We start from the raw sequence: 27,788 nt of genomic DNA on the forward strand, positions 1-27,788 counted from the left end.
GGGCAGTTTGCAAAGATGTGGCCTAAGGATCACATCTTGTCGGAGTCCCAGTTGTCAGCTGTGTTTGGCTGGGAACCCATTCCCAGCTCCACGCCAGGGCGAGAGGCCGCCTCTAATCCCTTGGCAAGTTAGAGGGAGAGGTCTCCTCCCCCAGCTGAGACGCTCTTTTCTTTTCTTTTTCCAGTGAAACAGATTCCGTTTCGTGGGGGCTGGATGGCAGGGCGTCTGGATCTGCGTCCCCGCCTTGAAGTGACCTCAGATGGGGTGACCCTGCCTCGTCCTGAGCTTGGCATAGCTCCCCCAAAGGCCTGGGTTCCTAGGGTCACAACGAGCCCCTGAGGAGGTGCCAGGTTCAGAAATCTGCCTCAGACACATCCCCTTCCAGGCTCGGGGTGGAGGCAGCTGCCAGAGGGGGCGGGGGTGGCGGGCATAATGAATAACAAAGGGAAGGTCAGATGTCTAAGAATTCCTCAGGGGTGAAAAAATAAGAGTTCAGTGTCCACGATTTCATATGCTTGGCCTGGGGACACGTGCACTCCACAAAGTCCCGCCCCTCGAGGGGTTCCCTGTGGACCTGTAAGAACCTGCCACCTGACCATGGCGGACAGAACAAGTCCCATTTCCCAGATGAGGAAGCTGAGGCTCTCTGCTTACAAAGGGCAGGGGGAGCTGGAATGCTCCTGCCAATTCTCTTGCCTTGGGCTATATCCTATCGCAGGGACAGCTGACTCCCCGGGCAGGAGACAGGCTCCCTGCCTTCACTGCTGCTTGGTCTCCGGTTCCGGTGCGACCCCCTCAGGCAGGGGGCTGCGCTCACAGAGCAGCACCTGGCTTTCCAGTTGGCTGAGGCGCTGCTTCACCGCCATCTGGCTGGCACTGTACTCGGCCAGGAGCCGCGCGAACCTGGTCTGCAGGGTGTCCAGGGAGGACTCCAGGTGCTCCACCTTCTCCTCGATGTCCTGGGGGTCTGCCCCGGCCTTGGCCAGGTCCTCGTCGATCAGGTTGTCCTTCATGAGGATCTGCCGTCCCTTCTCCTCCAGGGCCTTCTTGGCGTCAGGGTATTCGGTGAGCGCCTCCATCAGGTCATCCTTGGAAAGGCAGAACAGGTCCGAGTAGCCGATGCTGCGGATGTTGGCCGTCCTGCGGTTCCCTGACTTGCTCCCCTTGATGTTTAAGATGCTGATCTCCCCAAAGTAACTCCCGTCACTGAGGACCACGAACTGGGTGAGCCCATCGTCGGCCACCACCGCCAGCTTGCCCTCCTTGATGATGTACATCTCCCTCCCGATGTCGCCCTTCCTGCAGATGTAGTCGCCGGGGCTGAACACCGCGGGCCGCAGCTTCAGCACCAGCTCCACCAGGAGCCCCGCCTCGCAGTCCTGGAAGATGCGGACCTTCTTCAGGGTGTCCAGGTGCACGTTGATGGCGATCTCGGCCTTCAGCTTGTCCGGGAGGCTCTTGAGCACCTCCCTCTCGTCCACCGTCTTGCGGTTGGCCCACAGGTAGTCGAACCACCGGATGACCCGCGTCTCCAAGTCCTTGGTCACCTTGCGGAGCTGCATGTACTGTTTGATGGCGTCGATCTTGGCCTGGAACTCAGTCCGGGAGGCGTTCATGTTTGAGATCATGGAGCCCACGTTGCCCACGATGGTGGCAAAAATCAGGACGCCCACCAGGAAGTCTACGACTACAAAGAGGTACTCCTCGTCTTTCACAGGGGGTGGCGTCTCACCGATGGTGGTGAGGGTCAAGGTGGACCAGTAGAGACTGTAGATGTACTTCCTGGAGAGGCGCCCGTACTCCGGGTTTGAGATGTTTGGGTAGACCCAAGAGTCTGTCCCGAAACCAATGAACTTGGAAATGGCGAAGTAGATGCAGGCGTTCCAGTGGATGATGACGAGGATGTACAAAACCAGGTTCCCGATCCTGAAGACATTGGGGTAGCTGGTCCTCGTCTCTGTGCGGTCGAAGAATTCAAAGAGCCGGGCAAACTTCAGCAGGCGGTTGAACCTCAGCTCCGGGTAGTTGATGCCCAGCTTGAAGTAAGCCAGGTCTGTGGGGACGAGGGACAACACGTCCAGCTTGAACTGCAAGGTCTCTGTGTAATGCCGCCACAGCCTGCTGGCATCCCTGACCATCAAGCCTTGCTCGAGGAAGCCTAAAGAGGGAGGTGGAGGTCACGTGGGCACCAAAGAGGCTGTGTTTTTTGACCAGGACCCACAGAAAGATACTTCACCTCGTGACTACAGGAGACATGGTGGTACACTAATATTAGAAACCACTTCAAAACCACACTTACTGCCCTAACCAGTTTGGCTCAGTGGATAGGGCATTGGCCTGTGGACTCAAGGGTCCCAGGTTCGATTCCGGTAAAGGGCATGTACCTTGGTTGCGGGCACATCCCCAGTGGGGAGTGTGCAGGAGGCAGCTGATCGATGTTTCTCTCTCATCGATGTTTCTAACTCTCTATCCCTCTCCCTTTCTCTCTGTAAAAAATCAATAAAATATATATTTTAAAAAAAACAAAACACAACACTTACCGTGCCTACAGGAAAGGTACTGATATTTACCAGTCTAGGATGTCCTAAACCGTTTTATTCACTTAAAAATATAGATCAGTTGGGTCCATTTGAGTGTGGATTGGGCATTAGAGATAGAAAGAAATGATTATTACATTTTGAAACATAAATGGAAGTTATATTTTTTAACGAATCCTTGAAAATTAGAGGTACATGGTAAAAGGGTTACTATCTGAGATTTGCTTTAAAATAGTCCAGCCAAGAAAGGGGTGGGGGGTGGGGGTAGAAACAAGATTAGCAAAATGTTGATGACTATTGAAGCTGGGTGAAGGCGCCTGAGGATCCATAACACTGCTCGCTCTGACTGGGGGCATGTTTGAAAACACTAATAAAAATGTTAAAAGCACAGGTCATGGCCATGCTTCCCCGTCACCAATGGGCATGAGCTGCCTGTGGGAGACACTGTCCAGGGAAGCAGTGTGCTCCTTGCTGGCTGCACACAGCATCATCCAAGGGGCTCTGGAAGCATGGAACCTGGAGCTCACCCCCGAAAGTCAAACGGGCCTGGACCCTGGGAGTCAGGGACATCCTGCTACCTACCCCCGTTCTTTACTTCATTCTTTGGTTAACTCGTGTTTATTCAGAACCTAGACCAAGCATGTCAAACTCGCAGCCCACAACGAATATTTTTGTGGCCCAGCCAATATAACAATACGTAAGAAACGTTTAATAAAAATTTCGTAACTTAATTTTTACAATATCCTGTTATACATAATTATTAATAACGAACTACAGTGTTCACTAATGACTGATTACTATAATCGTGTTGCATTCATTTCCCTTACGCACCTTATGCGCAGGCACACCATTTCTCCCCACTAATACTAGCACCGAATATTTTAGCAGCCGATGGCCACGTCATTAGTCTTGGACTGACTTGTTTGGTGTGCGCAACAGGAAATATTTCCCTTCCGGAGAACAAGAAAAATAGGTTTATTTGCGTTACGCTTATTTTTTTTTTATATATATATATTTTATTGATTTTTTACAGAGAGGAAGGGAGAGAGATAGTTAGAAACATCGATGAGAGAGAAACATCGATCAGCTGCCTCCTGCACATCTCCTACTGGGGATGTGCCCGCAACCCAGGTACATGCCCTTGACCGGAATCGAACCTGGGACCTTTCAGTCTGCAGGCCGACGCTCTATCCACTGAGCCAAACCGGTTTCGGCTGTGTTACGCTTATTAATTTGTGCAGTTATTCAGTGTCTGGTAAGTTAATGTTCAAGAAAAAATATTAATTTTATTAAAATCTTCTATTATTTTATGTTAATGAATTTCGGATGCACGAAATTCATTCAAGAGTAGGGCCTTCCTTCCCTTGGCTGCCGGCACCGGCTTCCCTCTGGCACCCGGGACCCAGGCTTCTCTCGCAGCCCCAGCTTCGTCTGGAAGGTCGTCCAGAAGGATGCCTGGTCTAATTAGCATATTACGCTTTTATTATTATAAGAAGATTACTCATTTATTTCAGCCCTTTGTATTCAGCATGTCTCTATCGAAATAAACTTACGTTTCTATGAAATTGAAGCTTTTGCTTTTTTGCGACCCACATAAACTTCAACCTTGTTTATTTGGCCCAGGTTAGCTTTTGAGTTTGACATGCTTGGCCTAGACCAGCGGTCGGCAAACTGCGGCTCTTTGGCCCCTTGAGTGTGGCTCTTCCACAAAATACCAACTTCTGCACACGGGCCATGAAGTTTCAATCGCACTGTACGTGCGCGCCTGCTCGTGGTATTTTGTGGAAGAGCCACACTCAAGGGGCCAAAGAGCCACATGTGGCTCGCGAGCCGCAGTTTGCCGACCACTGGCATTACATGACACTCCTTGAGCGTCAAGACTCCTCAATACTTCCTTATTACATCTTCTTTCGATTTTGAAGTTTTTTTTTTCCTCCCCTTTGGAATATAATCGACAGACATTTGGTTTCTTGCCCACCTGCCTCCTCACCCCTGGATGCCTGCTGAGTCTGAGGTTGCCAGGGTAGCGCCAAGGCACAAGGAGGGGGGGGCCACACCTGAGTCAGAGGGCCTTGTGCTGCTGAACTGGTTGAAACAGGGACAGCCGGCCCCAGGAGTTGGGCCACGCCAGGAGTTCCTGTGTCTTGCTAGGTTCACGTGACTGAGGAGTGGCCGACCACCAGGACTGGCTCAGCCATCGTGCAAGCCTCGGGCTGTGCGCATGAGGACTTCTGTTACGTCGCCGTCACCAGGCACTGATGTGGATGGAAGCAGGAGGGCTGCTGGGAGGGGGAGTGACCGTGGACTTTGGGCCAGTCACTCAGCGTCTCTGGCCTCAACTTCTAAGTCGGCCGATGGAGAGTCCTGCCTGCCGTCCCCAGCGCAGCAGTTCTCTGGGGAAAGGAGGGGGCTGCATCGCTCTGCGCACTGCCGAGCTGCACGGCCTGTTGCTGCGATCCGGCATGTTTATATCGACAACCATGGCATAGTTTTTAGCTAAAAAATCTTGGAAGTCACAAGCAGGGCCTCCATGAGCTTACATGATGTCTTTGTGCAAATTAGAAAAAGGTGCCCCAGAGATGCAGGGCTGGGGGCCGTGGCTGGGGCTTTAGCCCCCACTTGCAGCCAGAGGCACCTGGAGGAAGGCCTGTTCCAGAGTCAGTTCTCCGTGTCGAGTGCTCCTCTGACAGCCACGGAGCAGCAGGTCCCGGTCCTCCCGCCGTCCCAGCGAAGGCTGACCGCGCTCTGCCTCCTGCCTCCAGCCGCGCTGAGCTGGGCTGGGCTTCGAGATGGTGTGTGGCTTCCTTACTTCCAACACCAACGGAAATACCCATGTGGCCCAGAAAGACAGCTCGACTTGCACAGGGTAGCACAGCTCATTGGGACAAGAGAGACCAGAACCCAGGGGTCATGACCCCTGCTCAGGGCCCTGTCCCAGGAGCAGCGGAAGCTTGAGGCGGCACCACCCCGTCACAGCTGCAGGCTCCCCCGGCCTGCTTGGCCTCTAGTGGTCAGGGGTAGGTAATGTCTACCCTACCATCCTGGATCTCCCTGAACCTGGCTGTGGTCCCCTGGACCCTCCTGCTGTGGGGCCGGTGGCCGGGCCCAGGACATCCCGGCTGGGGCACTCACCTGTCCGGGCGCGCACCAGCACATCCAGGCCGTAGAGGACGTCCGCCGAGTAGTCCAGGACCAGCCACAGCACCAGGTGCTCGGACTGCAGCTCGTCGAAACAGGCCCTGAGCCAGGGCGACAGGGAGAGATGTCTGCAGGGCCCTCTGGGCACCAGCCGGCCTGCAGGGCTTGCGCCCCTGCGTCATCGCCCAGGCCCTGAGGAGGGGACCAGGCTCCCAGAAGCCTTTCTGTCCAAGGTCACGTAGCCAAGAAGAGCTGGGATTGACCCCAAAGCGCGGGCCCTGCTTGCTCTGAGCAGGGAGCTCCGAGGCCGGGCGGTTTCTCTGGGCCTCACTGCTGGGTCAGGAACAGGCCGAGGACCTGCCCTTCCAGGTCAAAAACATGAGAATTCCTGGAGGATTGACCAATGAACAAGCCAGCAAATGTTTTCTACTTTCTCCATCTTTATGTTCACCGCTTCTCATACAGACCATACCCGCAAAATACCCCTGATCCCCAGAGAGAAGCAGCCTGCTCTGTCCCCAGGCGGGCTGGGAGAGGCCCTCCGTTCTCCCTGCTTCACCCCAACTTACCCTCAGAGGAGAGGAGCCCACCCCTTCCTCAGATAATCCCGAAAGCCCCCCTTACACTCAGGGAGCCCTGGGGCCCTGCACACCTGCCGTGCAGCCTGGGCAGGTGGCTCCCACACCACCAGGAGAGCAGGACGCACCCCTACAGTCTTACCTGGCAGGCTGGCTCAGGGACCCCAAAGCCCTGCGTACCCTCGCAGAGCAGCACCTCTGCCCCGCGCCCCCTACCACGTGCTCAGGGACCCCAAAGCCCTGTGTATCTCCAACAGTCACACCTGCCTTGCAGGCTTGCTTAGGAATGGCCACAGCTCCCCTGCCTCCCTCCCTGCGCCTCCTACTACCCCCAGGAGAGCAAGAGCTCACCCTGCATCCTTGTCTCACAGGCCTGCTGGGAAGAGCCCCCAACCCCTTGCTTGTTCTCAGAGAGTAGCAGCTTACCCCGTATCATTTCCTGAAGTCTGATTAGCAAAGCCCAAACACTCTGTGTATCCCAGAAAATCAACAGCTCTGTCCCCGAATGCCTGCTAAGGGCCTTCCCAGAGTCCCTACCCCCAGAAGAGTAGCTGCACCTGCTCATCCCCTCCAGGGGCCCAAACTCCCTCCCCCAGGGGCCCCTTCACCCTTGCATTCTTGTCTCTGGACTTGAACAGGATGCCCCAAAGCCTCGGGTCCTCTCAGAAATGCAGCCTCTTGTCCCTGCATCCTTGCCCTGTACCTGGCTCGGAAGGCCCAGACCCCGCCCACCCCCCTGGAGGAGAAACGACCCCTCCTGCCCGGCTCCTGCAGGCCCCCTGCTGGCCCACAGAGGCCGCAGCCGGTCTCTGTCCTTCAGGCTTGCCCAAGAAAGCCTGGCCCCAACCTACCCTAAGGAGCAGCATCTTCCTAGGAGAGACCCCGAACCCCCCTCCCTCTGCCCCTTATGAGAGGAGCTGCTCTTGCCTCCGTCCCCTGAAGCTTCCTTAAAGAAGTCCCTGCGCCTCCGCTTGTCCCCAGAAGAGCCACCGCTCGCCCCTGCGTCCCGAAGCACACGCTGGCCCAGGGACGTGCACCTGCCCAGCGGGCTGCTCAGGAGCACCCACTGGCCCTGCTGCCTTCATAGGAGCCGCAGCTCCCCCTGCACCGGCCCACAGCCCACAGCCAGAGAGCAGGCTCCTCCCCTGCACCCTGCCCTCAGAGCAGCTGCTGCACCTCGCCCTCCTCTTCCTCCTACGCCTCCATCAAGGCTCCCGGGTGCTGTGGGCCCTGGCACAGGTCCCCACGCGCTTCAGAGCCCGCACGGTGCTCCTCAGAGCCGCCTCACCGATGGAGACACAGGCGCCAGCTGCATGGCCGGGCTCTTGAGTGACACTCACAGTCCTGCCTGAAGGCGGGCTGCCCTCCCCCCTCCACCCCCTCCCTGGGGAGAGGCCCAGCCACACCCCTACCTGCACACCAGCAGACACCAGTTGTAGAAGACAGGCAGGGCGATGACGGTCAGCCAGCGGTAGTACCCGTTGCTGGAGGGGTCCAGCACCACGGCGTCCTTCTCCCTGGAAACAGACACCACAACAGCCCCGTGTGCTGAGACCTCAGCTCTGGAGGGTCTTGGACACCGGGCCGAGCTTCGGAAATCGAGGACACGTGTGGGCGGCACCTCAGAGAGGGCTACTCCAGACCAGGCCCTGTCAGTCTCGGGGTCACATGGGAGGGGAGGCTGGGAGGCAGGGCAGATTCTGGAGGTGCCCTCCCAGCTCAGCTCCCCAGGAAGCCAAGTTGCCTATCACATCACGGCGGCGACATCCCCCCGTGCCCGGTGGCATCCTCTGTGTCCGCAGGATGCTGGGAATGAGCAGGCAGCTTGATGATGTCACAGGGCTGCTGCAGGAGCCTGGGAGCTTTGTGGAAATGCAGATCCCCAGGCCGCCCAAGCCCTCCAGGCCGGGGCCTGCCCACGTGCACTCACACTTGCTCAGGGCTCTGTGTCAGCTCCTCTCGGAGCAGAATGTGGGAGCCTGGGACGTTCCCTTGGGAAGGTTTCCACCTTGCTCACGTCCCTTGCACAGATGTCTTCAAGCAAGCATGTCAAACTCGCGGCCTGCCGCTGCATGCCTCGTTTATTTTGGCCCGTTAGCCTTTGAGTTTGACATGCTTGTCCTAAAGGCTCATTTCCCACACCTGGCTCCTGCCTCACCATCCAAACCACCAACCTGGGCCTCACCTGGGCCACGTGGGCCACACGCGGAGGAGCGATGGCTTAGGGCGCTTTCTGTTTTCACTCCCAGGGTTTGGGGAGGATTCGCGTTTACCGAGGTGTCTCCTCCCAGCCCATACGCCTCATGTGCTGGCCCAGGTCTGTTCCGGAGGAGACAGGCCTTCCTGCCTCGCTGGGACCCGCAGTGCAGGTTACCTCTCACAGGTAGGATCTGGACGGTTCCAAGCCCTTGTTGCCACTGGTTTGGATTGAGGTTTGGGACTGCAGTATTTTCATGAGCCCAGGATCAGGCCTTAACTTACCTGGGCTGTGCGGAGGCACTTGTGTGGCAGATAGAATGCCTGTGTGTGTGTGTGTGTGGGGGGGGGGGGAGCACAGGTTCACAGGGACAGCCCCTAACTGCTCCCCTGAGGCTCCACCCCAGGAGGCCCCCTGGGAGCCCCAGAGCTGGGCCAGGCCTCCCTCAGCTGGACGAGACCTCACAGGACTCATAAGCCTGGCCTCTGGGACAAAGTCCTCATCTGCAGCCCTCACCAGCCTCCTCTCCGGGGCTCCCCTGAGGCCTGACAGCGTCACCCTGGGTCCCTGTTCCTGGTCCCGTGTGCAGCAGGCTCCACGTGGCCATGGAACCCCTGTTTGGAAGCATTTCTCTCAGTATTCCTCCCCATGTTTGAGGCACCTTTCCTTCCTCTCTTCCTCTCTTTCCTCTTTCTCCGTTCTTGCCTTGTCACTGGAGGACGCAGGACATTAAGCAATTCTCTTACAGCACACACACCCCCACGCGGAGGGTGAGCCGAGTGACTCTCAGGAGAGCCCACGGGCAGGGCGTGGCTATTTCCAGCACATCGGCCGCAAGGAGGTTACTGATTTCATCACCATCATCAGCAGCAGCACCGTCATCATCATCATCGTCATCATCGTCATTGTTATTGTTATTGTTACTCCCGAAGCGTGAGGCAGACCAGCCGTGAGGCTTATGTGTGTCCACTGACGTGTCCACAGAGGTTCAGCTCAGTGTCGTGTGATTTCCGACCCATTTTCATGAGCCCCTAGGACGTCTCAAACAGCTGGGACTGGAGGCGTGGCGAGGTGCTGGGAAAGAATCCCAAACCCACACTTTAGGGTGAAAAAGTCACCTATAAAGCGCTTTGTTCTGAAGGGAAGGGTGTGGCCTGCTGGTTCTCAAAATCTCTCTGGGCATCAAACCTGGAAACCTGGGTGGGGAGCAAGCTGGGGGGCAGGGGGGCAGGGGGCAGGGGGGCTAGGGGACAGGGGGACAGGAGGGCAGGGGGAGGGGGGCAGGGAGGCTGGGGGACAGGGGGCAGGGGGCTGGGGGGCAGGGAGGCAGGGAGGCAGGGGGGCAGCGGGGCAGGGGGGCAGGGGGTCTGGGGGCAGCAGGGCAGGGGGGCTGGGGGCAGGGGGGCAGTGGGGCAGGGGGCCTGGGGGGGGGGCTGGAGGGCAGGGGGCTGGGGGGCAGCGGGGCAGGGGAGCTGGGGGGCAGGGGGGCAGCGGGGCAGGGGGGCAGCAGGAAGCGGGCAGCGGGCTCCCAGGCCCGAGGCTGCGGGGGAGCACCCCCCTTCCCCTTGCGGGAAGGCCCGCGAGTGCAGCTCTCTCCTCAGCAGGCGCTTCTCTCCGCTTCCTCTTCTTCACGGCCATCTTTTAAGGACCGGCAGTCATCAGGGTCACCTGACCATCGTTGCCATCGTCCTGCAAGCCAGGCATCACGGCCCATCGAAGAGCTGAGGACATGGGGCCGAGGGGAAGGCACTTGGCCTGCCTCCGGGGTCCCTGCCAGCCATCTGCAGGCCCCTCTGATTCCCTACTGCGCACCCTGGAGGGAGGCACTGGAGGGGAAGTAGATGGCTGCTAATTGAACACCCATTGAAAAAGATGGTGCAGTTCACATAGCATTTCCCAAGGAAATCACCAAAGCTGTGCGCAAACAAGCTTACAAAAGAATAGCCACTAACGCTCCGTATAAAGTCAGAAGCCTCAGCGACCTCGTCACACAGCTCCTCTGACAGTGGAATTCCCGAGGCCTCTCACGTGTCGCTGAGGGATATCCCGAGGCAGGGGCAGCGGCCCTGGTGTGTAGCTGTTACAAAGCAGGCTGCACACGCGTTTAACAGCAGCTGCCTTCGTTTGGTATTGCTGCCAGAACACATGGCCCCAAGGGCATGGCTTACAGGACCCGGAGTGACCTTGCAGATCTGAGTCAGAGTGTGGCACGGGTCTCCCCAGGCTAACATCGTGGCGTCACGGGCCGTGACCTTCTGAAGACTCGCGAGAATGTGTTTCCTGCTCATCGGACTGTTGGCAGAATTTGATTCCCGGCCACAACAGGACCGGCATCCTTGTTGTGTGGCTGGCTGTGCGCTGAGGCATCCCCAGCCTACAGAGGCTGCTGCGTCCTCGGTTGTGGTCCCCTTCTCCCACCTCTACAGCCAGAAACGGCGGGCTGAGTTCTCTTAGAGACGCCACCCCCTGGTTCTCTGCAGCCACGGAAGGTCCTCTACTTCGAGGGAAGCCTGTGATCAGAGGGCCCAGCCTGATCATCCAGAATCAGGATCTCTGCTGTCTCCAGGCCCTTAAACCCGTCACATCTGCCAAGTCCCTTTGCCACGTAGGGAAAGCAGCCGCAGGGTAGTCGGGATTAGGGCCTGGCTCCGTGGGGAACCGTGGCTCTACTGATCGCTGCCTTTACGGGATCGATGCTACTGTCTGCAGTGGGCTCAGACTTCCAGCATCCCTTCAGGCTGCCACAAAAGTAGTCCTGCAGGAACCTCCCCAGGGCCTTGGCCTCACGCAAGGACTCCTGCGTGACAAGCCCCTCTCCTCCTGCTGTGCTGACGGAACAACGGAAACCTGTCCGGCTGTGCTTCCCAAACCAGAATAGGAAAGTGCGCGGCTAACGCCGAGTTTGAGTCCAGCATCCATGCAGGGATTTCTCGGCACCATCCTCACCCGGTTCTCCAGCAGCCGGGACCCTTGGCGTTCGTTTCAGGGTCTACAGCAGAGTCAGCCCTGGGAAGTTCTGGCCCGTGTCGGGCCCTCTTCGTCTCCTGTCGTGTGAGGGCGACACCAAACATGTTTTCCTGGATGAATGTAAATCTTCTGCTCTGCATATGCCAGTCTTGTCCTCACCCTTGTCCATCAGATGTGAAGGACAAAACATGGATACCCTCTCTTATCACCACACTTGTTCACCAGAAACTCAACACCGTTCGTTGTGTGCAAATCCATAGTTATCCCTCCAGTTTCCGGCTGCTTTTATTTTATTATTGTTACTTTTGTTGCTGTTGTTTTTGAGAGAGAGAGAGAGAGAGAGAGAGAGAGAGAGAGAGGGAGAGAGACTTCCATTTGTTGCCCCACTTAATAATGCATTCATTGGTTGATTCCTGTACGTGCTCTGACGGGGGATCAAACCTGCAGCCTTGCAGATCGGGAGAACGCTCTAACCAACTGAGCCACCCGGTCAGGGCCTCAAGTTGCTGGCTGCTTTCAGAAACTCAGACCTTTGCCCTGACTGGTTTGGCTCAGTGGATAGAGCATCGACCTGCAGACTGAAGGGTCCCCAGGTTCGACTCCGGTCAAGGGCATGTACCTTGGTTGCGGGTACATCCCCAGTGGGGAGCGTGCAGGAGGCAGCTGATCGATGCTTCTCTCTCATCGATGTTTCTAGCTCTCTATCCTTCTCCCCTCCTCTCTGTAAAAAAATCAATAAAACATATTTTTTTTTAAAAAGAAAAGAAACTCAGAGCTTCATTGAATAAATCCCAGAAAAAAGTCCACCACAGAAGCCTCTTTATCACTCATGAGTCTCTCCAGTCCTTCCTCAGTCCCAGAGGAACCGGCGCTGGTCTGCCTGCCTGTCCAGGTGGCTGCGTCCCGTCAGCAGTCCCAGCCCATCCCAGCACCCGCTCCTTCCCATCTCCAAATGCCTCAGGGTCGGATACCCACGGACTCCATGCTTATGACACGTGTCTGTGTTGGCAGCACAATCGACCTTTGCTGATGGGACAATTCCTTTTAATCTGGTAGCTGCAGCCTCACACTCGAGGGCAAGCCTCTCGCAGTGTCCAAACCAGGGGGCGAAGAACTGGACAGGGCATGAGGACCGTAGAGCCATGTCAGAGAAGTTGTCTTCGGTGAGTTCCAGCATGTTGGAGGCAGCTGCTATGGCTGGCCGGCGAGAAGCCCTGCTGCGTGGAGGCGAGGTAAGGTGTGCAGCCAGGAGGGCTGGCGCTATGGGTACTGCAGGGGCCAGGCCAGTGACGATGCATCCTCTGCCTGTGCTCACATGCCTGGCCCAGGTGGACCTGCCTCCTGAGGTCCCAAACCCCAAGCCTGGCTCCAGCTGCAGTCTGAAATTATTCTGCTTAACATACTAGTCAATATTTATTGAGCACGTACTATGTACCAGGCACTGTGCTAAGCACTCTACCTAATGAACACATTTAGTCTTCACTAAATCTTCAAGCCAGACAACGTTGCAATACCTGTCCTACAGGTCAGGAAACTGATGCACAGAGAGGCCAGGTAACTTACCCAAGGTCACAAAGCTTCGCATTGGTTTGCAAATGCTCTTAACCAGCATCTGTATTAAATATATTATATCTGCCTGTCTGTCTATCCATTCAATTTTTATACCTAGGAAAAACTGGGAGGTATCTTTGCCAACACGTTAAGAAGGGTTTTCTCTGATAATGGGAGTCCTGTTAACATGATGTGTACTTCTCTGCGGGTATATGCTCATGTGTGGTTTTCTGTGTTTTGCAAGTTTCTGACAATGCATATATGAATACATAGAATAAGAATAAAATCTATTTAGCTTGTTAAGTACGAAGAGCAAGGACAGTCACCCATTCTCTGTCCTCTATGCATGACCCTGAAGTCCTGTCTGCCACTGGTCTTAACACCAAGACACCAGCAGAGGGCGCCTCCTACCAGCTTATTGAGCATGCAAACCTTGCTGAGGGTTCTCATTGCATCAGGCTCAGGTTTCCTTGTCCAGGATTTTTGCCCCTGATTACAGGCTTTGGCCTTTCCTCTGGCTACCAACCTGCTGAGGGCCTCTGAAAGACCCAGCACCATCCAGCTGCACCCGCAAATCCACCCAGCACTGCCCCCAAAAGACCCACGCACAGCTGCAAAACTATACTGGTTTTGGCTGGAACAGTTTGATCAGGAAGGGAGAGCCAGGACTCAGGGGACTAAGAGAAAACTCCGGAAGAGGTGGAAGAATGGGGATGGGTATCCACAGGAGTTGTTTCTGTACCTCTGTGTCTGTGTCTAGGTGGTCCTGTTGGGCACAGTCTCCGATTCTGTCCCTTGGTCCTTGGCTGCAGTGTTGGACCCATGATATGAGCCCTGAAAAGATTTATAGGAGCTCAGTGCAGCCAACACCCTCCACCCCCATCCTCACCCTCATGGCAGCCCAGGGCGAAGGAGCCGGAGGCCGCCAGGGTTTTATCTAGTGCCCAGAGCCTTTCCCTGACTGCCAGACGCAAGCCAGGTTCCAAAGGTGTTAATATCAGGTGCTTTAAGTCAAGCACATATTGCAATAGCTATTGTTTTGTAGCTGAAATAATTTCTTTTTCTTTTTATTGCTGGCATTTGGGTTTCTGGATTTGATGTCCAAATTTATGCAAACAAAATGCAACTAAGTTTCAGGGAGGAAAATGGAAAAATGCTCTACCCGAGGAACAAAGGGAAAGAAGAAAAAGCCTTGGCCCATTTCTCCTTCAACTGGAAGTCAAGGACTTGGCATTTCTCCCTGATGTGATGGCTTTTCCCTGCGCTCCAGCTGAGATGCTCCTCTGCCTACTCCCATGGCATTCCATGCAGAAGGCAGGAGAACGGTGCACACGTGCTAACACACGCATGGCCACACAGGCACACGCCCTCCTTGGGCTCTTGAGTGGCATCTGCCATGATCACACACCATAGCTATCTGCCGGCTCGGCATCTGTTCACAGAAAGGAATGGCAGTGGGTCACTGTTTCTAGAGGCGATGCTCTGGACGAATTTAAATTTCCTCTTCCCTAGCTGGTTTGGCTCAGTGGGTAGAGCGTCGGTCGGCGGGACTGAAGGGTCCCAGGTTTGATTCCGGTCAAGGGCACATGCCTGGGTTGCAGGTTCAATCCTGGCCCTGGTCGGGGCGCATGCAGGAGGCAACCAATCAATATTTCTCTGTCTGTGTCTCTCCCCTTCCCTTATACTCTCTCTACAAATCAATGGAAAAATATCCTCGGATGAGAATTAACCAAATAACTAACTAACTAACTAACTAACTAAATACAGTTTTCCTCTTTCCACTGCCCTGATTCCATCCTCCAAATTGGCCTGAATGGGCCTGAATGAGAGCGTCTCACTGGCACCCAGGAGGAAGGGGTGGGGTGGGTGCGGGGGTTCTGAGAAGAATTACCCGCTGCTCCACAAGGAGCCCGGCTTTGCCCTCAAATACACAGCAACAGAGGCTCCCTAAGCTTGAAACATCGATCCCATCCAACCCCCTTGTTCTATAGACAAGAAACTGAGGCAGAGAGATCAAATGACCCGCCCAAGACATGAGCAGGTCCTTCCGATGGTCCACGGGTGGCGTTCCAGCGGAAGGAACAGGCTTCTAGAACGGTGTGGCAGTGTTCTGAGGGTGGGAAGCAGGAACACTTAAGGGGGGAGGCAAACTGGGCATCTCGGAGGAGGAAAGGCGAGGGCGCAGAGGGGAGCAGAGATGCTCACGCCTCTGAGCTGCTGCAGGTGTTGGCGTTGCTTCTGGCCGGGCCCAGGAGGCTCAGGGAGCGAACGTGGGAACCAGCACTCAGCCCCCCGCAGGGGACCGTCCCGGTGCTACTCCTGCCCCACCCCCCGGGCCTTGCACGCAGCTTGAGGAACGGAGGGTGTCAGGCACCAAATGTGTTGTGACTAGTTCGCTGTGATGGAAGCTTTGGGGGAAGAGCGGGTGACCGCTTGGCTAACCGGACGCTTCTGGATAAATGTGATCAACCATTGACTCCACCCAGCATCTGCTTCAGATTCGACTCTATTTCATGCAGCTTAACTGTGTGAAAGCGCCATGAAGGGCGCAGCCATGGACCCGACGGGGCCCCTGCCCTTGGCGCTCTCAGGTAAGGCTGTCAAGTGCCTTGCAGGCCAGAGTGGACACCGCAGCAGCAGTGACAACTTGCTGCCCTTGTCCGCACAGGCCTGGCTCTCAACGGGCAGCTGCTCCAAGATTCGGTCACAGCTGTCACTTCCAATTAGCAGGGAGAACACAGACCATGGGCAGAGCTGTCCCAGCTTTCAGTCTCTCCGCTCCCATCCCTGCCCTCACATCCATCTTAACTCCTTCGGTCCTGCCCCCACCCCCCCACCCCCGGCCCTGATCTACGTGAGAACCCGGGTAGAAGGTGGAGCTGGTTTTGCATCCAAGCAAACATTATTTAAAGCTGGATAGCACAGTACTTCATGGTCAAAGGTATGCTCTCCAAGCTCTCCACTGCCGGGCACATTGGGGCACGGCTAGTGCAGGAAGCCAGCTTGGCCTCCCAGAGCTGGAGGGTGGCTTGCTGGCTCATGGTCACTGCCGACCCCTTAGGAGACCTGGAGACCAAAGCCAGAGGCCTGGAGCACCCCAGCCTGACCCTCGGGGCCCTGCTTCCACAGGCTGACCATCCAGCCAAATGCCATTTGGGGACGCCTGCTTGCCCTGCCCAGGTCTCCCTCTCCTCACACAGGGTTCTCTGAGGATTCATTCCAAGCATCTGAAAACCCAGGAAGGAACAGCTCCCTGGGAGACTGGGAAGGAGGGAAAGCTTAGCTCCATGGGCGCGTTCACACCTCTGTGCTGGTGGTCCCACAGCCAGGCCCACAGCGCCAAGACCTGTCCCTGCGAACACCTTGCTTTGCCAATGGGACTTTGCTTCAAAAGTCCAGTCTTCCTCCCCCAGGAAGCCTCCCTAATTGACCAGCTACCATCCTGCACCGTCGAATTCATCTCCCCACTCTGACCCTTCCCACCATTGACCAGGCCTCTGGGTATAGTCGAGCCCGGCCCTGATAGGGTCCCAGCTCAACCCTCCACTCATCTGGCCACACTGGGAAGCGACAGAGTCGAATGCTCATTCCCATTAGTCTAAGGGTGTGGAGAAGGCTGTGGGCGGGCAAGATGGCGCCCAGACCCTTGTTCTACAGACCCTTCTCCTGTCAAAAGGTGAACACGCTCCCCACCCTACCCTGGCCCCTCCGTGTGCTCCACCTCCCCATGGTTTTTAACCTGATCTGGAACATGAATGCTTCCCCTTGAAAATTCTCACCAACCTGCAGACATTCTTCCCAGAAAAATGCATGCATCCCTTTGCATAAAACTGGGTACCACTGAGGTTCTCCCCGAGGCTCCTGGCTTCCGATGGGTTCGTGTCAAGGTGGGTTACAGTGCAGTCTAGGAGGGCCCTGTGGTGGACAGAGATGGGTGAGCCAAGCACCCCCACGTGTGTTTCTGAGAGCACCAGTTCCCGGGGACACTAGCTGAGTTCTGAATAGGATGGGGTCAGGGGTCACAGGAGGCTGGGGCCTCTGGGTGAAGGGTTTCTCTCCTGCAGGACTTCTTGGACTGGAGCAGACAGTTGGCGCTCTCCTAAGACAGAAGCCTTCTTCCAGGAGCAGCTTTGAGCGGCCTAGTGAGCAGTGCCTCCTGCCTGGCTCAGGTGGCTCACCTCCCGTTGGCTCCTTACCTTCTCTCGCTGTCTGCTGGGTCCTGGCCGCCCTGGCTCCGGGCATTGCTTTCTCGGCTGGACACCTCCTTGAGCTCGGCACCGCGGAAACGCTCCAGGAAAGAGTCCGGTCGCTGGTCCCGGTGGTGTGCGTGTCTGGAAGCCCATATGCGCAGCGAGACGATGAGGCGCCACAGCCTGGAAGGGCACGGACGGCAGTCAGCGCACAGAGGAGGGAGAGGAAAGCGCTCGCCTCCTGCCAGGTCCTGGCTCAGGCTGCGCCTCCCCCTATGGGCTGTTTATTCCTCTGTGTGCACCCAGAAGCCAGCGCCCTCCGGAAGGGACGGGTCCTCATTCAGGCCTTGTCCTTCTAACCCCTGACTCCACAAAGGCGCCAGCCTCCAGTGGGCATGAGTGAGCTTTTCTGCTCCCTGTTCCTTGTGCCCCGTGTGGAACTCTGTCACAGCTGGTGAGCACAGGAGGAGTAAACAATTCTATTTCCAAATGCTGAAAACTTTAGAGCAAGGCTTACGGAATAAGCCCTTCAATACAAATGTATTATTGCTTCTTCCAGGAACTCTCGTGTTCTCCCAGGCTTGTGCATACATTCTGTCGCTCCTTGCCTGGGCCCTTCTCCTGGAGCCAGACCCCACGGGGCCTCAGGCCCTGAGACGCAGTCCACGTCCACCGAGCTGGCCTTGCCCCAGCCCCCTGAGCCGGCCTCCTGCCATCCCGTCTTTGCCAGGAGGGAAACGAAGAGAGGCTCGGCTCTGTATTTCGGCGTCTGGTTTCTCTGAATTGGCACCGACAGGGCACACCAGACCCCAATAAAAATAGTTCTGAGCAACTGGAATGAAGTCACAAGTCGTCACATACTTTGACCCTAATTGCACTCATGTGACCTTAGCGGCTAAGGCTTAGCCTAAGGGAATAAATTGAAGCAAGAAAGCGACCCAGAAGCAGATGCTGACAGATGCTGTGGGCGTCTGTCCAGGTGCCTCCCAGCCCAACGTGTCTGCTCTGGACACTCCCCTTCCACGTCTTCCCTCTGCGGTGGAGGGGAAACTGAGGCCATACCCCAACCCCCCAGCCTCTGCAGAGGTTCAGAGAGGGACAGCTGAACCAGTCACTCAAGCCCCTGATCTAAGAGCCACTCCAAGGTGGGGTTGGATGGTTCAGCTCAAGATCACGTGGAGCAGACCATTTCAGCCTGTGCCTGTCATGTGCGAGCTGAGACAGAAGCAGTAGACACGCAGCAAAAGCACCAAGACCTGAAACTCCACCAGACGGCGAGAGGGAGCAGATACTCCCTCCCCAGCTCCCCCAGGGGCCCAGGCTCCATTTCCAGGAGGTGGCCAGTATCTCACCTTCCACCAGCATCCCGCCCCAGCCCCCCAGCCCCGCCCCAGCCCCTCCAGCCCCGCCCCAGCCCCTGCCCTAGCATCTCCCCACCCCAGCCCCATCCTGCTCTGCCCCTGCCCCAGGTCTTTTAATTTGAGCTGGTTTGAAGGTTTCTCTTCCATGAAATTAAAGAGCCTTAAGGCATCACTTCATTAGTAAGACAAAAACACTGAAATGGCTAAGATGGAATAGTGAAATAAATATTGGTAGCATCCTCCACAATGAAAAATAAATATGAAGAATAAATAATTAAAATGTTTGTAATTGTCTTAAGAAAAACTATAGAACACGTGATTATGTAAAATAACTATGGCATTGTTAAAAAAAAAAATGGTGCCCTGGCCAGGTAGCTCAGTTGGTTGGAGCATCATCCTGTATACTAAAGGCTTCGAGTCAGGGCACATACCTAAGTAGCAGGTAGGGCAACCCATGCACGTTTCTCTCTCCCATCAATGTTTCTCTCTCCCTCTGTCTCCCCCTTCCTTCCTCTAAACACCAATAAACATCCTCAGGTGAGGATTAAAAAGAACTGGCAGAAGGAAGCCATGAGCCCAGGTGTGTGGGCCCCTGGAGTGAGTCACAGTGCAGCCCGCCCCGCCCCGCACCGCACCTGCACCACCCCTCCCCACCCCGCCCTGCACCGCCCGGGGCCACAGGATTAGCATCTCAGATGAGACTGGAAAAGGTGCAATGATTCCCTCCAGGTGGTACAGCTACTGAAGCCAGAGCACAGCCGTCACCAGAAGGGAGAGATCCTGGTTACTCTCTCGGATGCATTTACAAGGAAGATGTGTGCTGGTGGGGACCTGCCAGGCTGCTTCGGAGGTGCCAGCACCCTTCTCCGTGCTGCAGTGGGCACCCCGTGGTCTCCCGTGGCTGCCTGCGCTTGTTTCCTGAACCCTCCCTGGTTGGCTTCCCTTCCCCCACCCCCCGAATTATTCCAGAATTGAGCAAGTCTCTCAATATAACTTTTCATTAAATCAAGTTCAGATCGAGGCAGCTTTTCTTAGACTTTTCTGAGCTCAGACCCCTGACCCAGGAGAGAACTGCTCACTGATGGACGTCTGACTCTGCTCCTACCTCTTCTTTCTCCAGATCTTCAACCCGTCCCACCCACCGTTCTTTCCGAGACGCATCTACTTTCCTTCTGCCTCAGTCTCCCCTTCCCAAGAAGAAGGCTGAGACCCACCCGTTACCTGGCAGGCTCCTGGCTGGGGACGGTGACGGAGCCTTGCCTGGGTTCAGGCTGTCCTCCGGTCTCCATGGCGATCCCTGGCTGCAGTCCTGAGCATGTCTCCTCGCCAGGCGCACGGGTCCTAGGAAATCAAATGTGCCGCAGGCTGAATTGATTTCAAGCTCGCGCGCCTCCTGGACACGCTCAGGATGAGATGGCCAGATGCCCTGCTCAGTGAGGACAGCTGCCGCCACGGGTCCTCAACCCAGGGCTCCCACTGCAGGTCACACTGCCGCAGACCCTGCTCTTAGGATAAATGTGGCTTTTCTTTCACAGCAAGCCTGACCGAGGAAAGTAGCTCAAGGCCAGCGCACATGGTGGGCTCAGTGAGAGGGGCAGGCCGGCGCACATGGTCCCGGCAGAGCACGGGAGGGGGCGGTCCCAGCGCCGCCACCTCGAGCCAGAGAGCCTTGTCCACACTAATTCCAGAACAAGGGTGTTTGCGCAAACTCATCTCTGCTAATGAAGCCCAGGGCCACCTCCTTCAGGAGGCCTTCCCTAGTGTTTATGGGAAGAAGACCAGTGTCTCTGGGAATAGTTCCCTTCCTTGAAAACCTCCTGAGGCTGTGGTTTGGCCAGCCTGATTAAGAGCCATCCTGGCCTTGGCCTCCAGGGATTTGCACTTCAGTCTGCAAGTCCGGAAGAGCCCGGGCAAGGCAAATGATTTCCATCTCATGGCTTATCCGATAGGCCCTATCCCAACCCCATCAGCCCTCTTGACAAGGGGGTGACGGCTGGAGGAGGCGAGAACTAATGTCAGGGAAAGGCTCCCTTCCTCCCACCGAGTGAGGAGAAGTCAGAATGCTGCACCCCAGCCACTGAGCTGCGCCTCCTCCTTCCTCATCATCCCCGCGCTCCAAGGGGGAGAGGGGCGCGGGGAGGGCTCACGACCATCCCGCGTCCCGTCCAGGCCACCTCTGCACAGCCCCTCCCTCAGCTTCCCCATCTCAAGACTCCTCTCTTCTGCTGGGACCACAGTCAGGCACCTGCCTCTTCCACGGCCGCCTCCCGTGAGGGACAGCTCGCACACCTGTGCTGCCTCTCCAGGCTGGAACCCCCACCCCCCAGCCACTCCTCACCGGGTTCAAGTCCCTTCCCCTCACGGGCATCCTCCTGGGAGCAGGCTCCTGCATTCTTGCCTGACTGGCAGGGCGGCTAAGACCATCCTGCTGTTGCTGGGGCCCAAGCCAGAGGCCTTTGTAGGCTGTGGGTCCGTGTGCTTCTGGTGCTCCCAGCACCCACTGGCAGCCAAAACCCAAGTCCTGTAACATGGCTGCTGCGTGTGCAGTGTGTCTGTTGGAACGATGGGACCTCCCGTGTATCCGAGTCACTCGGTGTTTGGGACCCTTGGTAAACAGTGGCATCAGCCTTTCCTCCCAACGCCATCTCGTTCACAAATACAAACACCAACCGTATGACATTTCTTGACTGCTTACTGAAGTCAGCCACATACATTAGATCATTTAATCTCCATAACAACACTACACGAGAGGAAAACGAGGTTCAGAGAGGTTAGGCAACTTCCCCGAGGGCACACAGCCAAGCGGCAAAGCTGAGATCTGAATATCATCGAATCCCACTTAAAGCCTGTTGGCATCCACTCCATGAAGCTGCCCTCTGTATGCCCATACATGGTGCCATTAAAGCAGGAGCTGAGTAGGACATGGCTGAGGACGGAGCCCTGTGGCTGTGGCAGAGAGGCGGCGCTGACCCACCCACTGCACTGTGCAGCCTGCCTCTGTTTCCAAGCCACGCGATCGAATTCCACCTCAACGCCCATAAGAGACGCTCACATCTCATCCTTGTGCAAACAAGAGGCCCGCCGGGCCCCGCTGCAGGTAGGAGGCTTCACCTCAGTTGCCCTTCCAATATTCTGTTTATTACGAAGGTGGCGGGCTCGCCCCAAGGGACTAGGTCAGTTCCAGGAGGAGGAGACGGGGACAAGGAGTCTGTCTCCAGCCCCTGGACCTGAGCAGCTGGCAGTGGGGGCGGGGGGACGGCGGGCCGGAGCGCTGCCGTGGCACATGCACCTGGCAGATCGGAGGCGCCCCCAGGAGGGAGCTGTTCTGTCCCCACCAGCAGCCCCTCTGTCTCGGCACCAAGCAGTCGGCCCAGCATGTCTGTGAGTCTGGCGCCTGTTAATCACGTGGGAGACATCCTGAGACCAGGCTTCCTGGGTCAGCAGCAGGGGAACCACTGCCCATGACATCAGGGCTCGGGGGCCAGTGAGGAGAGTGCAGCCCACCGGTTTCAAAGCAGGCCTGCCGCTGGCCGCAGGGCCCGCTGCGGTGTGTGCCTGGCCCGCCGACGCCCACTCGGCGGAGAGGCGGCAGAGTGAGAGGCCTCGGCCCGGCCCTGCCCAGCACCAACCAGGAGTTCTGTGGGCTGGCCGCTCAGCCCCCGGAGTGTGTTTCCTGGACTTCAAACAGGAAAGAGAAAAAAGGCGATTTCATATTGAGTTGCGTGCTGTTCACAGACTCAAGTGCAGAAGGGCCAGTGCGCCACGAAGAATGGGAGCCTCCTATGATGTAAGTTCAAGGGACCAGGGAGCCTTTCTTCTCCAGGCCTCTCTGCACTTGGTTCTCGATGCTTGAATTTCTACCGCGACGTCTGTTTGGACTGTAGGGCAACACCACCCCTACGGCCATTTGTAAGCTTCCCGCCACAGGAGACAAAAACCAGGAAAAAGCTGCCGGACACCAGGAGTCAGACCGCACAAGGAGTGGAAACTGTCCTGAGGCACCAGATCGAACGCCTGCGATCCACCCGCCTTCCAAGCCCACCTCAGCCCCAAATCTGCCAGTGACTGCATATAAGGATGAAACGCCATCTCCTGTGCTGCCACCAGCCACCCCATGTCCCCTTGGCCCGGTGCGGCTCAGCCCTTCCCTCTGGGTATCCCATCCCCCACCCCTTTCCTTAAATAAACTCAGTTTTCTTCGTCCACCATCTGAGACAGCTACTTAGCCTGCCCACGTGACCCATTCCGGAACCGGCCAGCTGTTAACCCACTCCTGCCTCCATGAGATAAAGCACAACAGCTCTCTCATGAAAGAAGCATTCTTTCTCTCTGTGTTTGAAATCTATGCAGTAGTTCCCTGGGCTTCTGTAGAAATCTGTCAACAAGCTTTTTCCCAAAAGAGCAGCTGGGCAAGGCCTCAAGTGGGGCTGGGTGAGCCGTGGCTCTGGTCAGGCTGAGGAAGCATGATGGGACTCAGGCAGAAGGGTGAGCTCCAGATGTCGGAACAGCCAGGGCTCTGAGGGCAGAGCGGGGGACACCAGAGAAGCCCCACAGGAGGGGACTCCTTGCCGAGACGGGCAGCGAGTGTTCACAGGCACTTACTCCAGGCAGGGCCTGAGCCCGAGCTTTGTCCTGTCTGAACCCACTACAGCCTCTGAGGTAAGTACAGCCCATTGTGCAGATGTGGAAACTGAAGCTGGTCAGTTACGAGCCACAGTCTGTCCTGTGCTGTTAGCTATCATGCTGGCCAGGGAACAGGGGGAGAGGGGCAGGGATGGCATTCTCACCCATTCAGATGACGAATGAACAGCATCGTTGAAGGGCATGATTCAGAGCCCTGACCTGCGTGGCTGACCGGCCCTGAGGGAACGTGAACCGGGCATGAGCCCACAGGGAGTCCCTCGGCAGCAGAGGCCCATCACGAGGTGTCAGGTGGCTCAGTGAGCTGGCAATTCCTTCTGCAGAGGCTCGTCTTCCAGGGGGCCGCAGTCAGGCTGGCGGGCCACTGGCAGAGGAGGAGCCAGGACACATGGGGCAGAGCTGGACCACGGTGGTGCCTGGGCAAGAGCCATCTGGGCAAGAGCCACGGCACCGCCTGGACCTGCCTCCTCTCAGCACCTCCCTGGACGAGCCAGACTGCCCCCTCCCTTCGCAGCCCAGGGAGTCTGCGAACTCCATGAGATGCTCTGGAGAAAGGGAGCGATGGGGGAAGTCCCATTCTGCCTCGAGTTCTCCCTGACCTGACAGCTCGGTCCTTCCCCCATGGGGCCCAAGATCCCAGGAGCCAGATGCTGCCAGGCAGCCTGACTGTGTGCCCGCCCTTGGGCCTGTTCTCCCCGCTCCCCAAACTTGTCTGAAGCCCACCTTGAGGGGCTTTATTAGCTCAGACGTGGGAAGGAAACTATTAATGCATGTCAACGTGTTAGTAGCAGATAACTGTCTGGATTATATTCTCTTTTCTTTTAAATGAGGGGCGATGCCTTAACCTAAAGGAGTAAGTCCCCAGTGGTGGGACACAGGTGTGGACAGCAGGGGGGTTAGGAGGGAGCAGTTAGGAGGGTGGGGATTTCTGATGCCCCTGAGTTAATGTCACATTTCCGGGGGCCCCAGTATCTTAAGATGGTTGGGGACTGCGTCTCTGTTGGGGTGCTTTGAGATTTTCCTCCCTTTGCCTGAATCCTCAAAGGTGGGGTCTGAGGGCTGCCTAAATTTTCAGTAGTAGGGCCTCAATGTCATTAGATATCGTTGTCCATCATTTATTAGCGAGTCTGTTAAGGAGCTGGAACCAGAGAAGAGACAAATGCACCCCTGCGTGAGGAGAAGTGATGGATGAGGGCCCGAAGCCAGTGTGGTGTGGGACTGAGGCACTGGCACTGCTTTTGTGGCCATCTATATAAAAGCCTAATATGCAAATTGTCCCCTCGGGAGTTCAACCAGGAGACTGGGAGTTTGATTGCTCGCTATGAGGTGTGCTGACCACCAGGGGGTGTTGGTGATGCAGTGCTGGCAGCAGTGGAGGCGCTGTCCGCCCAATGGGCCCTGATGAGAGCGGGACCACAGCGGGATGATAGAGCAAGTGAGCAGGCGGTGCCAGGCCAAGGTGGGGTGCCAGGTGGGGCTGTGGGGCTACGAGGCTGGGGCCGTGAGCTGGGGCTGCTGGGGCTGCTGGGGCCGGTCCAGACATGCCCCGAAGCCCTCCTGTGGTCCCTTCCAGGCAGGCTAATCTCCCACATTCCCTCCCTGGCCTGCTGGCCTGAATGGTACCTCTGCAGCTGAAAGAAAGCGGCATCGTCGACAGGATATGTCTGAAAAACTGTCATGGACAAGTACCACCAATACTAGTAGAAGCTGACTCACAGCGAAAATGAAGTAAGTGAGGATGCAATTCTCGAACATAGCTGTGGCGGAATGACTGTTACATGTCATTTTGCTTCTCACTAAATTTCTCCGATGAGAAGCCATCTGATGGAAAACCTACTCGATGTTGCAGCAAAGGTAAAGTCTGTCCAAATGATATAAATTTTCCAGAATGCCCGGCATATTTAAAAAATGAATGATAAACGAAGATTCTGAGAGTAAAAATTTTATGGAAAATATTCGTTCCATAAATAGTTCTTTTGCTTTGGCTTCAATGGGTGCAGATATCACATTGCCATCAGGATATGGGCCATACTGTTTTATAATACATGGACAAGTTTATCACCGCACTGGAACTTTACATCCTTCAGATGGTGTTTCTTGGAAGTTTGCTCAACTCTACATTTTAGACTCAGCCAAAGTGACAAGTAAAAGATTAGCAATGCCAGAAAACCAGGGCTGCTCAGAAAGACTCATGATCAACATCAACAACCTCATGCATGAAATAAATGAATTAACAAAATTGTACAAGATGCTACATGAGGTAGGAAAGGAAGCCCAATCTGAAGCAGCAGCGAAAGGCATTGCTCCCACGAAGTAACAATGGGGATTAAATATGAGCGTAACAGGGACCCGGGTAGATATAATTCTCCCCGTGTAACCGAGGTTGCTGTCATATTCAGAAACGAAGATGGAGAACCTCCTTTTGAAAGGGACTTGCTCATTCACTGAAAACCAGATCCCAATAATCCGAATGCCGCTAAAATGAAACAAATCAGTATCCTGTTTCCTATATTAGATGCAATGACGTATCCTGCTCTTTTTCCACATGGTGAAAAAGGCTGGGAATGGATATTGCATTAAGACTCAGAGACGACAGTGTAATTGACAATAATACTAGACAAAATGTAAGGACACGAGTCACACAAATGCAGTATTATGGATTTCATCTCTCTGTCCGGGACATGTTCAATCCTATTTCATTTTTAAAAAATATATTTTATTGATTTTTTACAGAGAGGAAGGGAGAGGGATAGAGAGTTAGAAACAACAATGAGAGAGAAACATCGATCAGCTGCCTCCTGCACACTCCCCACTGGGTATTGCCCACAACCAAGGTATATGCCCTTGACTGGAATCGAACCTGGGACCCTTGAGTCCACAGGCTGACGCTCTATCCACTGAGCCAAACCGGTTAGGGCTTCAATCCTATTTTAAATGCAGGAAAATTAACTCAATAGTATATTGTCGATTCATATTCACAAATGGAAACCAATCAGATAAATTTCATTTAAGCAAACCAATCTAAGTTGAGAGTTGAAAAATATAATGGTTTGATGGATTCTCTCACATCTAGATCTGAAAATCACAATGTGCCAATCGTCTTTTGAGGGTAGTCCCAGAAATATGCAGCAGCGATATCAGTATCAGGATGCTATGGCGATTGTAATGAAGTATGGCAAGCCCGATTTATCCCTAACCATGAATTTACAACACTGGCAAACAGTGGAAAACAGACCTGACTTGGTAGCCAGGGTTTTTAATATTAAGCTGAATGCTCTTTTAAATGATATCTGTAAATTTGATTTACTTGGCAAAGTTACAGCTAAAATTTATGTCATCGAATCTCAGAAACACGGGCTGCCTCGCGCTCACATATTATTGATATCAGATAGTGAATCCAAATCATGAACGGAACATGGCACTGACCGTATAGTTGAGGCAGAAATTCCGGATGGAGACCAGTCTCCTTGACTTTTTCAGATTGTAAAATCAAATATGGCACATGGACCATGTGGAATACCAAATCCAACATTAAATATTAAAATATTTCTTCTAATTATTTTCCTTTCAATGTGCACGAATCCATGCACCGGGCCACTAGTCAGATAATATGCAGTTATCATGGGAGGGAGAAGTTTCATTTTTGTTTTTTTTTCTTCTTTTTTTTATTGCTTAAAGTATTACAAAGAGTATTACATAGGTCTCCTTTTTTTGGAGGGAGAAGTTTTGAGTGTTATATATGTAGGACAAAAATAACATAAATGTTGGCAATAAAGTTTCTCATGGATCTACTCAATCAACTTATTGGGAATTTAAGAAACAACAATGTAAGTCCCCTTGTACCACATAGGCACCGTCTCATTTCCTCAGTAGTATGTCAGGAACTTGGACAAGAATGCTGCTCCCTTTTGCAGTTGAAGAAACAGGCATGGAAATGTTAAACGCACTTTCCTAGTAAGTTAGCAACCGGTCAGAAGTGGAACTCCAGACCCCAGATTCCCCTGCAGCTGAGTGTGTAGGACTGTCACTAATGGGCTGATGGCTTTGCTGGCAGAGCCCAGCCTGCCCCTGGAAGTGAGGGCAGGGCACCCCAGTGCCCAGGACAGCGGCTGGTGCAGAGAGTCCGGTACGTGTTTGATGTACACCTGGAAAGTGTGGCAGTTCGGAGACCTTTCTACAGTAGAATTGAATCTTCGTTTTGTTACTGAATCAAGTTACGCAATTTTTGAGCCTATTTTCCCACATCTCTAAAACAAGAACCAAACGACTTCAGGGAGATGAACAATGTTGTTGGAAGGAGCACTGTGAGGAGCCCCAGCCCTCTGACCTGCGGCTGGCCCCAGGCGAAGAAGGCATTCTTCTCCCACAGCGTAGACCAGCCCGGGGAAGGACCTTTTCCAGGCAAAAGAAAAAGCCCGTCTTACCTGCTCAGGCCATTTTCCAGGTGATCAAGATCGCTGTCTGTGGCCCTTGCCCAAGGGCCGGGCAGGGTGGGTTGGGAGTACTGGGTGTTAATCTTGGCCATCTTCTTGCCGCAGGTGGTTGCTGAAACATGAACATGAACAGATACAATCAGGACTCAGGACGGGAAGTAGCTGCAGACCCAGCTCAGCTCGGTATAGTCTGGA

The 27,788-nt window shown here is 55.1% G+C and overlaps 1 protein-coding gene across 1 annotated transcript; it reads right to left on the minus strand.

Annotated features, from left to right (window-relative positions):
* Positions 1–758: 758 nt before the first annotated feature.
* On the minus strand, positions 759–27,685 carry CNGA3 (cyclic nucleotide gated channel subunit alpha 3; the record flags this gene model as incomplete). Its single annotated transcript, XM_081101440.1, has 6 exons — positions 759–2,158; positions 5,670–5,776; positions 7,666–7,770; positions 17,165–17,341; positions 19,741–19,860; positions 27,585–27,685. The coding sequence occupies 6 exons, from the start codon at positions 27,683–27,685 to the stop codon at positions 759–761; spliced, it is 2,010 nt and encodes a 669-aa protein (XP_080957566.1).
* Positions 27,686–27,788: the final 103 nt, after the last annotated feature.

The sequence above is a fragment of the Myotis nattereri genome, assembly GCF_964212035.1.
Source record: "Myotis nattereri genome assembly, chromosome: 10".
NCBI classification, from domain to species: domain Eukaryota; kingdom Metazoa; phylum Chordata; class Mammalia; order Chiroptera; family Vespertilionidae; genus Myotis; species Myotis nattereri.